Raw genomic sequence first — 13,780 nt, 5'->3', positions numbered from 1 at the left:
ATTGCACCTTGTGCAGACAAGATTTTTCGATCGGACACGGAGGAATTAGCGATGTAAAAGACCACGTTGGGACAAAAAAACACAAGTCTAATGCCGTTGCTAGCGATACAAGTGGAAAACTTTCAACGTTTTTCGTCGCCCAAACAGATTCTTTGGATGTGATAAATGCCGAAGTTTTATTTACGGAGGCAATAATTGAGCAAACAAAAAGGTAATGACACCAATGTTATCTATTGGAATTGTTTAGTACTGTTATACTGTTAAAAGTGTTTATACTATTTATGCTTTCAAGTCCAAGTTGAAGAAATCTTGTTAAATGTTGACAGCATAACTACCAAAATACAGAAGTATGTCCTTAATATTTTTGCAGTGCTATTTCTGTTGAAAAGTTCAAATGATTACATTAGAGATGTGATGTGCCACTTTTCAAGTGTCTGATGGCTTCAATTAATTTTCATTCATTTTGAATTCTTTTGAAAGGCTTACAAAAAAACTACATTTGAATTGTAATCCCATGCTATTGACAGGACTATTAATTTTAATGAAGTTAGCTTGCCATGTTTACAGTATGATCATTGTGATAGAAATGTGAATTTTAGGCACAGAATATTTTTTACAATTGAACAAGGCAGTAGATTATACAAGCTTGGACAGAAAGTTAATAATGACACCAATTTTTTTTTTTATGGAATTGTTTAGTACTGTTTTACCATTTGTTTACTGTAAAAAGTGTTTATACTGTTTATACTTTCAATGAACAAATTGAAGTCTTGTGAAAGGTTGACAGGATAACTGGCATTAACTGTCAAAATAATTTCAAACTATTGAAGTTAGCTTACAGAATAAACATGTCAATCAACCCATATGATTTTTGCTGTAATATTTTTGTTTTGAAAAGTCACTGTGACTGATAGAAAAGTGATGGTTTTAGCAACATTTTAACCTGTCTGAATGCAATCAATCATTTTGCGTCGGGGGGGCGAAGGAACCCCCCCCACCAGGACTTTTGTCCTGGACCTACCGGGGCCTGCGGCCCCTGGACCCTGGCTACTAGGTTTTTCTGATTTCAAAAGTTGGCAGGTATGTAGATCCAATAGGACAACTGAATACAAAATCCAGACAATCAGCAACATTGAAGTTACATAGCAATACAAATGACAACAATTACATAATTGTTCTTTTAATTGTTTTGATTGATTGAAACTTTTATTAGTAGATCGCACAGTACAGTACATATTTCGTACAATTGACCACAAAATAACACGGTTCAACGTCTTATTGACTGCCTGCACGACATCAAAGTCTGGCTTTCGGCTAACTTCCTGAGCCTAAATGAAGATAAAACAGAAGTTATGTTGTTCGGTCCAAGTCGCTCTCCCTCCCCCAACGTTGACCTCGGCACTCTGACCCCGTATCTCAGCGACTGTGTCACAAGCCTGGGGGTAAAGTTTGACTCAGATTTTAAATTCGAAAAACAAATCAGCAGCGTCGTACAAAAAAGCTTTTATCAATTACGCCAAATAGCGAAAGTGAAACCGCTTCTATCAGGACATGATCTTGAGAAATTAATCCACGCCTTTATCTCGACTCGTCTTGACTACTGCAATGCCCTGTATGTAGGCATTAGCCAGGCCTGCAGCTCGTGCAGAACTCTGCTGCTCGTCTGCTAACACAGACCCGCAGACGTGAGCACATCACCCCTATTTTAGCGTCCCTTCACTGGCTCCCTGTGCGTTACCGAATCAATTTTAAACTCCTTTTATTTGTTTTTAAATGTCTAAACAACCTCGCGCCAACCTATCTCTCCGACCTCCTTCAGCCTTACTGCCCCACCCGATCCTTAAGATCAGCCGATCAGCTGCTGTTGACGGTCCCTGACACAAGGCTGAAGCTTAGAGGTGACAGAGCTTTCGCCGTTGCTGCTCCCAAGCTCTGGAACGACCTACCTCTGAGTGTTAGACAAGCCTCCTCTCTTCCTGTTTTTAAATCTCTCTTAAAAACATACTTTTATTCCATGGCTTTTAACACTGAGTGATATCCATCCTGCAATGGCGCCCCATAATACACCTGCTGTGATCCTGTTTTTATGTTTTTATTAATTCTATTTTAATTATTTATTTTTTATCGTGTTCTGTTTGTGTTGTGTTGTGTTTGCTCGGTACTCGTTTTATCTTTTAACCTGTTCATTGTACAGCACTTTGGCTACCCCTGTGGTAAATTTTAAATGTGCTTTATAAATAAAGTTGATTTGATTTGATTTGACTAAAAGGTAACACCCGAGTAAGTTTTTCAACGTTAATCAATTCATGGTAATGTTAATGATTACCTTTGTAAAGACAGCTTTTCAAAGCAAGTCCTGTATTGTAATTCATTGAATTGACTCACTTGAAACCTCACTTACATTGTTTGAAGTAATGATCTTTGAGTCTCCTTCTTAGATCTTCACCCAGGTTCCTTAGACTGTTGAGAGTATTTGTCGACACAAACAAACAAATCCTTGTTACGCTGCCAAAGAGACTACGAGCTGCAGTCAGTTGTGATCAGTGATATGTTTGGTCTTGTCAGGCCAGAATACCTTCTGGAATGTACTATAGCATCTAGGTGAATGTGTGTAATGAACTTCTCACATCCTCCATATTGGCATCTCTGGCCTAACCTGCAAAGTGTAATGAATGTAATTGTGCGTTTGTGGCGACAGGAGGCGAATGCAGCTTCAGCTCCCCGGGCGTTTACGACGGCACGGCGTTCAGCCGGATATTTCAGATCCTTTACAGAAATGAGGACATCACGGTGAACGACTGCGTGATCTTCAAAGTGCACCTGCTATTGGACGGAGACAGGGTGAGTCATGCGGGTTGACATGTTCCTGTTTGTGTCCTTTATTGCTTTCAGTGACAAGATGACGTCATCAGGTTTGTCCGTTTGCTGAAAGTCCGTCAATAACAGAGAAATGTTCAGAACTTGGAGTGTTCCCATACCGATTTTGGAGCCTACCAATATTAAACGATATCAGCGCAAATCATAGTACATACTTGTACTATTTTGTGGTGTGGAATGTTAGAAAAGGTTTGATCAGGTAACATGAATCTAACAAGGTGAGGAATGGACGTAAACTGTCTTTAAGTTAAAGGGGAGAGGTCATTTGTTTTTCGGTATACAGGTCACAATAACTCAAGCTCATGACGCAGTTAGTTGAATGATGCAGACACATTTGTTACTGGATATTTTCTAACACCTTTCTGCCTCTGAGACTTTGTATGTGTAAGTATTATGCAACTATAATGATCTAATACTTGTTTATATTGACACATGTGCTGCTTTTTATTGCTAAATGATTATTACGTATGTCTAGCTTGTGTGCTATCGTGTGCTTAGCTGTTGTGTAGCTGATTGCTCCTCGTAGCCTATAGCCTAGCACAGGGGTCGGCAACCCAAAACATTGAAAGAGCCATATTGGACCAAAAAACTAAACTGTCTGGAGCCGCAAAAAATTAAAAGCCTAATGTCAGTCTTAAAATGCAAGCAACACAGGACTGCTTGTATCGCACATGATATCATACACAAGTAAACACGCTGCAGGACTGCTTGTATCGCGCATGACATCACACACAAGTAAACACGCTGCACGGCTGCTTGTATCGCACACTATATCACACACAAGTAAACACGCTGCAGGACTGCTTGTATTGCGCATGATATCACACACAAGTAAACACGCTGCACTGCTGCTTGTATCGCACATGATATCACACACAAGTAAACACGCTGCAGGACTGCTTGCATCGCACATGATATTACACACAAGTAAACACGCTGCAGGACTGCTTGTATCGAGCATGACATCACACACAAGTAAACACGCTGCACGGCTGCTTGTATCGCACATGATATCACACACAAGTAAACATGCTGCACGACTGCTTGTATCGCGCATGATATCACACACAAGTAAACACGCTGCACGGCTGCTTGTATCGCACATGATATCACACACAAGTAAACATGCTGCACTGCTGCTTGTATCGCACATTATATCACGCACAAGTAAACACGCTGCACAGCTGCTTGTATCGCGCATGATATCACACACAAGTAAACACTGCAGGACTGCTTGCATCGCACATGATATTACACACAAGTAAACACGCTGCAGGGCTGCTTGTATCGCACATGGTATCACACACAAGTAAACACGCTGCAGGACTGCTTGTATCGTGCATGACATCACACACAAGTAAACACGCTGTACGGCTGCTTGTATCGCACATGATATCACACACAAGTAAACATGCTGCACGACTGCTTGTATCGCGCATGATATCACACACAAGTAAACACGCAGCACAGCTGCTTGTATCGCGCATGATATCACACACAAGTAAACACACTGCAGGACTGCTTGCATCGCGCATGATATCACACACAAGTAAACACGCCGCACGGCTACTTGTAGCACACACGATATCACACACAAGTAAACATGCTGCAGGACTGCTTGTATCACACATGATATCACACACAAGTAAACACGCTGCACGACTGCTTGTATCGCACATGATATCACACACAAGTAAACACGCTGCATGGCTGCTTGTATCGCACATGATATCACACACAAGTAAACATGCTGCAGGACTGCTTGTATCGCACATGATATTACACACAAGTAAACACGCTGCAGGACTGCTTGTATCGCACATGATATCACACACAAGTAAACACGCTGCACGGCTGCTTGTATCGCACATGGTATCACACACAAGTAAACACGCTGCAGGACTGCTTGTATCGCGCATGACATCACACACAAGTAAAGACGCTGTACGGCTGCTTGTATCGCACATGATATCACACACAAGTAAACATGCTGCACGACTGCTTGTATCGCGCATGATATCACACACAAGTAAACACGCTGCACGGCTGCTTGTATCGCACATGATATCACACACAAGTAAACATGTTGCAGGACTGCTTTTATCGCACATGATATTACACACAAGTAAACACGCTGCAGGACTGCTTGTATCACACATGATATCACACAAGTAAACACACTGCAGGACTGCTTGCATCGCGCATGATATCACACACAAGTAAACACGCTGCATGGCTGCTTGTATCGCACATGATATCACACACAAGTAAACACGCTGCATGGCTGCTTGTATCGCACATGATATCACACACAAGTAAACACGCTGCAGGACTGCTTGTATCGCACATGATATTACACACAAGTAAACACGCTGCAGGACTGCTTGTATCGAGCATGACATCACACACAAGTAAACACGCTGCATGGCTGCTTGTATCGCACATGATATCACACACAAGTAAACACGCTGCATGGCTGCTTGTATCGCACATGATATCACACACAAGTAAACACGCTGCAGGACTGCTTGCATCGCACATGATATTACACACAAGTAAACACGCTGCAGGACTGCTTGTATCGAGCATGACATCACACCAAGTAAACACGCTGCACGGCTGCTTGTATCGCACATGGTATCACACACAAGTAAACACGCTGCAGGACTGCTTGTATCGCGCATGACATCACACACAAGTAAACACGCTGCACGGCTGCTTGTATCGCACATGATATCACACACAAGTAAACACACTTGTGTAAGTCTAATGTAAGTCTTAAAATGCAAGCAACACAGGACTGCTTGTATCGCACGTGATATCATACACAAGTAAACACGCTGCAGGACTGCTTGTATCGCATATGATGTCACGCACAACTAAACACACTGCAGGACTGCTTGTATCAAGCATGACATCACACACAAGTAAACACGCTGCACGGCTGCTTGTATCACACATGATATCACACACAAGTAAACACGCTGCAGGACTGCTTGTATCGCGCATGACATCACACACAAGTAAACACGCTGCACGGCTGCTTGTATCGCACATGATATCACACACAAGTAAACACGCTGCAGGACTGCTTGTATCGCGCAAGACATCACACACAAGTAAACACGCTGCACGGCTGCTTGTATCGCACATGATATCACACACAAGTAAACACACTTGTGTAAGTCTAATGTAAGCTGCAGGACTGCTTGTATCGAGCATGACATCACACACAAGTAAACACGCTGCACGGCTGCTTGTATCGCACATGATATCACACACAAGTAAACACGCTGCAGGACTGCTTGTATCGCACATGACATCACACACAAGTAAACACGCTGCACGGCTGCTTGTATCGCACACTATATGACACACAAGTAAACACGCTGCAGGACTGCTTGTATTGCGCATGGTATCACACACAAGTAAACAGGCTGCAGGACTGCTTGCAGCGCACATGATATCACACACAAGTAAACACGCTGCAGGGCTGCTTGTATCGCACATGATATCACACACAAGTAAACACGCTGCACGGCTGCTTGTATCGCACACTATATGACACACAAGTAAACACGCTGCAGGACTGCTTGTATTGCGCATGGTATCACACACAAGTAAACAGGCTGCAGGACTGCTTGCAGCACACATGATATCACACACAAGTAAACACGCTGCAGGGCTGCTTGTATCGCACATGATATCACACACAAGTAAACACGCTGCAGGACTGCTTGTATCGCGCATGACATCACACACAAGTAAACACACTGCACGGCTGCTTGTATCGCACATGATATCACACACAAGTAAACACGCTGCAGGGCTGCTTGTATCGCACACTATATGACACACAAGTAAACACGCTGCAGGACTGCTTGTATTGCGCATGATATCACACACAAGTAAACAGGCTGCAGGACTGCTTGCAGCACACATGATATCACACACAAGTAAACACGCTGCAGGGCTGCTTGTATCGCACATGATATCACACACAAGTAAACACGCTGCAGGACTGCTTGTATCGCGCATGACATCACACACAAGTAAACACACTGCACGGCTGCTTGTATCGCACATGATATCACACACAATAAACACGCTGCAGTTTATTGTGCAATAATAACCGTTGGCCAACAAAAAAGTAACCACAGAACACTATACGACTATACGGTATAGTGTTCTGTGGTTACTTTTTGGTTGGCCAAGCGGACGTGACGACAGGCTGTCCTCACTCAGGTCCGCACGGACCTGGAGGGGGCGTGCCTTGAGTCCGGCTGGAAATCGGGAAATATTTGAGAGAATGGTTGTCCCGGGGAGAGGCAAGTATGAGATATTCTCCCTTCTTTTCTTTTGTCGAGCACAATTTAGTTAAATGTAAGTTGTGTCTTGGATCAAAGATCCCGTCTACTGCCCAAAACAACAATTCAAATCTGCCTGGTTAGGCTCTGTGTATGTCACGTGTGCCTTCCTTAGGTGAAGCCAGCTTTACAGCTATGTTGTTGATTGATTGATTGATTGATTGAAACTTTTATTAGTAGATTGCACAGTACAGTACATATTCCCTACAATTGACCACTAAATGGTAACACCCCAGTAAGTTTTTCAACTTGCTTAAGTCGGGGTCCACTGATTCATGATACAGATATATACTATCAGATATATACTAACATCATAATACAGTCATCACACAAGATAATCATCAGGGTATATACATTGAATTATTTACAATTCGGGGTGTGGGATATGGAGGGGGGGGGTTAGGTGTGGTTGGTATCAACACTTCTGTCATCAACAATCAGCATCAACAATTGCATCATCAGAGAAATGGACATTGAAACAGTGTAGGACTGACTTGGTAGGATATGTACAGCAAGTAGTGGACACAGAGAGAGAGATCAGAAAGTATAAGAAAAAGTGTCTACATTTGATTATTTACAATCCGAAGAGGTATTATGTGGAAGGGAGGGTGTTAGTTTAGGGTTGTAGTTGCCTGGAGATGTTCTTTTAGTGCGGTTTTGACGGAGGATAGAGATGCCCTTTCTTTTACACCTGTTGGGAGTGCATTCCATATTGAAGTGGCATAGAAAGAGAATGAGTTAAGACCTTTGTTAGTTTGGAATCTGGGTTTAACGTGGTTAGTGTTAGTGTTAGTGTTATTATGCTGTTTGTTACTTATGTATGTTATGTTGCAGCTATTTAAAATAGTTTTGTCAATTTGTTCTGGCCTGAAATAAATTGGCCCTTTGAAACATATCTTTGTCTTTGTGTGTTGTATGTAGAGCACATTGCTTAGCAGAGTTGAGTGATGCAAATGCATGTCAAGTTGATCAACAGATTGTATTATTCTCCAGTGCAATAACAGTACTGAAATGAAGGCTAAAAGGGCATTAATGGGAGCTTTAAAAACAAAAAGTAGAAGAAGTAACTAAATAGTTACTTTTCACAGTAACGCATTACTTTTTGGTGTAAGTAACTGAGTTAGTAACTGAGTTACTTTTGAAATAAAGTAACTAGTAACTGTAACTAGTTACTGGTTTTCAGTAACTAACCCAACACTGCTCAAGCTACACGTGACATGATCTTTAATGTTTAATTACATTTATATCGTCATAAGAATGTTCACATTTCAGCCTACAAGAATTCCACTTCCAACTAGAGAAAACATGTTGCGCTCACATGTAGATGTTTTTAATCTTTAGCTAATGCTAACATTAGCCTGTTATACACGCATTTGATTTATTGTCGGAAATCCGTCTCTTTTATCTCAGTAAATTATTTTCCGTTTATCTTCGTTTTTTCCGACCTACAATGTGTGTTAAAGTCTTGATCGGTCTCTTTGCCATACCTGCCAACAACTACGATGAGTAAATGAGTAAGGTTTTTGATAATCCAGTGGTAAAAACGACAGTTTTCCATTAAAAATGATGAAGTTAAAAATAGAAGCTACGTAGCGAAGCAACTCCTCTGGCAGGGGACAAACTATACATCAATCATTTGTTGGTTTATGTATAAAAACACCCATGATTGTTTACTATGATGAGTCACCATTGGTTAAGATTAGGGTTGCAAAAGGGTGGAAAGTTTATTTTTTAATTTTTGGAAATTTTGACAATTTTTTGATTATTCAAAGTTGAACACCGTCCATCTTATTCTGTAGAATAAGATGAGAAGCAGCTTATCGACTACGGTGTCGTCACAGACTACAAATTTTCAGGACTTACACAGATCCCAAATACACATCAGCAAGTGCGATATTTAGGTTTTGAGTATTTCTAGGGGGAATGTAGTGACTGTAAAATATATTTGATGTAGTACATGAAGTAGTAGTGTCTCTCACGCACACACCAATGATGCTTGAAGTTCAAGTACCATTAAACAAAAGTTACTCACCAGTTACTTGAGTAGTTTTGTCACTGCATACTTATTTCTATTATTTTTGCTATTGCTTACTTTTACTTAAGTCATGCTACTCTAGAGCAGAAGTGTCAAACTCAAGGCCTAGAAATGTGTTAATAAAATACTTTATATCTTTTCCAACTATTTGTTCCTCCTATTTTGACATAAAATACTACATGTCCAGCTAAAAATTACAAATATTTTAAACTTTAATACCATCCAATAATGCAACAAAATATATTATACATTTAAAAAAAAAAATTGTTTTAGTCAAAATAAATACTGCTCAACTTAAGATTTCACACAAGTTATCCATCACATTGTACACTGTAAAAATGACTACAATTTATTGTAAAATTTTAACGAGTTTTCTACCATAAAACAACTTTTTCAATTTATAGTATCACAGTATCAAGGTCAAGGTCAAGGTTCAACTTTATTGTCCCCGCGGGGAAATTTGTCTTGGGCACAGTGCATCATTGCTTTCTTAACATACCCAAAAACAACAGAACAAAAACACAAGCACAGACACAACCACAACCATACAACTAACATTTAAACATCAGAACATGGAGCTTGATAGACATAGGTGGCACTTTGATGTAGGCATAAAATCTACAGTATGGAGATAAAGATAAAGTACCAATGTGCATTGCACTAGAGCTCATGGATAAAGTGCTGTGTGCTAAAGTGCTTAGTTCTAAAGTGCTATGTGCTAAAGTGCTATGTGCTAAAAAAGTGCTAACCTATGTATTCAAATTCTATTGCACATTGTTGGTCAGCTTAATGGAGGCTGGAACAAATGATAATTTAAGGCGGTTAGATTTGCATAGTGGGACCCGGAGTCTTCTCCCTGATGGCAGGGTTCCATATTCAGGAAAGAGTGGGTGTTGTGAGTTGGAAATAATTTTCTTAGCTTTTTTCCTAACTGCCTGCTCATAGATGCTCTGTATAGGCTCATATTCTTTCCTCCCTACGATTTTCATTGCCGTTTTATGCATGCCGAAGAACTATTGTACATTTTACGATAAAAACAGTGGTACTGTTTTTCCATTATATTTACCGCACATTTTACAATCAAATTCCGGTGACTGAGCTACTATTTTTTTGCAGTAAGATGTCAAACTATTATTTTGACAGTGAATGTGATACAAGTGGCCCTCAATGAAAACAAGTTTGACACTCCTGCTCTAATTAATTGAGTACAACACCCCTGCTTAAATATTATATGTTATATATAATACTGTATTAAGGCTGCTTGAAATGTGTCCGGTCAAAAAATGTTGCTTATTTATGACAAATATTGAAGCCTTGGTGGATGTTGTCTTTGCTGATGTTCTCCAGGTAGAGGAGGCCCTCAGCGAGGTGGACTTTCAGTTGAAGCTGGATCTTCACTTCACTGACAACGAGCAACAGTAGGTGCACACACCAATTATTCATGTTGAATTATTCAAAGCCGCAGCAGGCGAAGATATTAGATAGTCATGGAGAAGTCATTAAATATGGCTGAAATTTCAATGACTGTTCCTAGGCTGGCAGACATGGTGGCCGTCCCGTTGATCAGCAGTCGCACCCTCAACCTCCACTTCCACCCGCAGCGAGGCCTGCACCATCATGTTCCTGTCATGTTTGACTACTTCCACCTGTCCGTCGTTTCCGTTTCCATCCACGCCTCACTGGTTGCCTTACATCAGCCGCTAATCAGGTAGAAGAAAGCTTTTTTTAGGGGTTGTCATTTACATGGCTTGAAGGTTTTACAAAGCACGGACATTGTTTTGATGTGCTCCTCTCCCCTTTCATCATGTCAGGGAACATCAGCCCTTTGAAATTCTCTCTACGTTTGTTCTACAGCAGGGGTGTCCAAACTTTTTCCACTGACAAATGAAAGCAAGCCTCAAGCATACCTGCCAACTACTCCGGTTTTCCCGTAATTCGTACGGTTTTCATCAACCTATTCCGGGTTACGGTTGCAGTGATAAAAAATACGGTTTTTCATTAATTTAAAAAAAAAAAAGGGTGAAAACTACGCGAATTGCACCTTGTGCAGACAAGATTTTTCGATCGGACACGGAGGAATTAGCGATGTAAAAGACCACGTTGGGACAAAAAAACACAAGTCTAATGCCGTTGCTAGCGATACAAGTGGAAAACTTTCAACGTTTTTCGTCGCCCAAACAGATTCTTTGGATGTGATAAATGCCGAAGTTTTATTTACGGAGGCAATAATTGAGCATGGACTTCCAATCGCACTGGCTGATCACATGGGACAGTTAAATGTTTGTAATGCAACCTTTAAAAATCATTACGCGGTGATCGCTGTCCCAAAAATAAACTTTTCTTGCATGATAATGTCCAGAAAAATTCGCTTTATATTACTATAGAGTCCTTTTAACGAATGAGTTTGATGAAAGAAGTCCTTTGTTCTCCTGCACCGCATGCGCTTTGGCCTTGCTTCGTGTTTGGTGCGCAATCCTGTCGGCTGTATTTCACAGCACGACATACTGTTAAAAGTGTTTATACTATTTATGCTTTCAAGTCCAAGTTGAAGAAATCTTGTTAAATGTTGACAGCATAACTACCAAAATACAGAAGTATGTCCTTAATATTTTTGCAGTGCTATTTCTGTTGAAAAGTTCAAATGATTACATTAGAGATGTGATGTGCCACTTTTCAAGTGTCTGATGGCTTAAATTAATTTTCATTCATTTTTCATATTTTGAATTCTTTTGAAAGGCTTACAAAAAAACTACATTTGAATTGTAATTCCATGCTATTGACAGGACTATTAATTTTAATGAAGTTAGCTTACCATGTTTACAGTATGATAATTGTGATAGAAATGTGAATTTTAGGCACAGAATATTTTTTACAATTGAACAAGGCAGTAGATTATACAAGCTTGGACAGAAAGTTAATAATGACACCAATTTTTTTTTTTATGGAATTGTTTAGTACTGTTTTACCATTTGTTTACTGTAAAAAGTGTTTATACTTTCAATTAACAAATTGAAGTCTTGTGAAAGGTTGACAGGATAACTGGCATTAACTGTCAAAATAATTTCAAACTATTGAAGTTAGCTTACAGAATAAACATGTCAATCAACCCATATAATTTTTGCTGTAATATTTTTGTTTTGAAAAGTCACTGTGACTGATAGAAAAGTGATGGTTTTAGCAACATTTTAACCTGTCTGAATGCAATCAATCATTTCGTCGGGGGGCGAAGCCCTGAACCCTCCACCAGGACTTTGTCCTGGACCTACGGGGCCTGCGGCCCTTGGACCCTGGCTACTAGGTTTTTCTGATTTCAAAAGTTGGCAGGTATGCTCAAGTTAATTTTGATATTTTCCATTAGGGCTCCCCTCAATTTTGGTTAATGTTAAAGGTGCCGGGGACCCAAAATGGTCTCAGTCATTAAAGTGTTAAAAATATACACTATATATTTTGTTTTTAACACTTAAATATCGACAGATCAACTGCACATCTATTAATTGTCATATATTTCATGTTTTATGCCCTTTTTTCTCCAAAGAAAACCCAGTTTTTTCTATGACAAACACACAAAACATGCAATCTTTTCCCCGAAACTTTTTTTAAGGTGGAACATTTGATGTTACGTAATTAGAGCCTTAAGTTCAGGCATGTGAAATGTCCGCAAAAACGCGGAAACCTGCGTGTTAAATGTTAATTTTTGCGTCAAAATATCACTTCCCTGTTTTTTTATGAAATATCCAAAAAGGATGTAAACAACATTTGTTGGACGCTGGCCTCAGCCGCAGGTACTCGCTGATCCTCTTGCCTAAACGCCACACTGAGTTGCAGGACAGAGAGATGACCAGTTAGCATCATCTAGCTAACTGCGTTTGCTCTCCAAGCCACAGTGTTGACAACTTCCTATCTTCCTGCAAACAAATATTTGGATGATTACAATCCGCACCCTGTTAGTTCCGAACCAGTTGTAATTCTAAAGCATTTTTTAGCAAGAAGATATATTTTTGGATGTAAACAGAAGTCACAACACCGGAATTATATTATCCAAGGAGGCATGGCTACAGGATAGACTTCCAAAATGTGCTTGTTATATAATTTTACATTACATTTTCTATGATGATAATTTTACTAAATTATCTACACTTTACCCTATTTTCTGGACCGTAAGGCACACCAGATTACTGCCGATGAATGATCTATGTTCGATCTTTTTTCATATACAGGTAAAAGCCAGTAAATTAGAATATTTTGAAAAACTTGATTTATTTCAGTAATTGCATTCAAAAGGTGTAACTTGTACATTATATTTATTCATTGCACACAGACTGATGCATTCAAATGTTTATTTCATTTAATTTTGATGATTTGAAGTGGCAACAAATGAAAATCCAAAATTCCGTGTGTCACAAAATTAGAATATTACTTAAGGCTAATACGAAAAAGGGATTTTTAGAAATGTTGGCCAACTGAAAAGTATGAAAATGAAAAATATGAGCATGTACAATAC

The 13,780-nt window shown here is 39.8% G+C and overlaps 1 protein-coding gene across 3 annotated transcripts in view; it reads left to right on the top strand.

Annotated features, from left to right (window-relative positions):
- The window catches only part of fam135b (family with sequence similarity 135 member B), a 295,578-nt gene that overhangs the window by 51,130 nt on the left and 230,668 nt on the right, over positions 1–13,780 (top strand). For all 3 annotated transcript variants that reach the window (XM_072915616.1, XM_061982341.2, XM_061982340.2), the window contains 3 exons: positions 2,699–2,841; positions 10,627–10,697; positions 10,814–10,987. In XM_072915616.1, the coding sequence (XP_072771717.1) occupies positions 2,699–2,841; positions 10,627–10,697; positions 10,814–10,987 (388 nt within the window). The remainder of the gene's footprint in view (positions 1–2,698; positions 2,842–10,626; positions 10,698–10,813; positions 10,988–13,780) is intronic.

The sequence above is a fragment of the Nerophis lumbriciformis genome, linkage group LG21 (assembly GCF_033978685.3).
Source record: "Nerophis lumbriciformis linkage group LG21, RoL_Nlum_v2.1, whole genome shotgun sequence".
Classification (NCBI taxonomy): domain Eukaryota; kingdom Metazoa; phylum Chordata; class Actinopteri; order Syngnathiformes; family Syngnathidae; genus Nerophis; species Nerophis lumbriciformis.
Note: the sequence above shows the minus strand (reverse complement) of the source record. Positions and strands in the feature narration are given on the sequence as shown.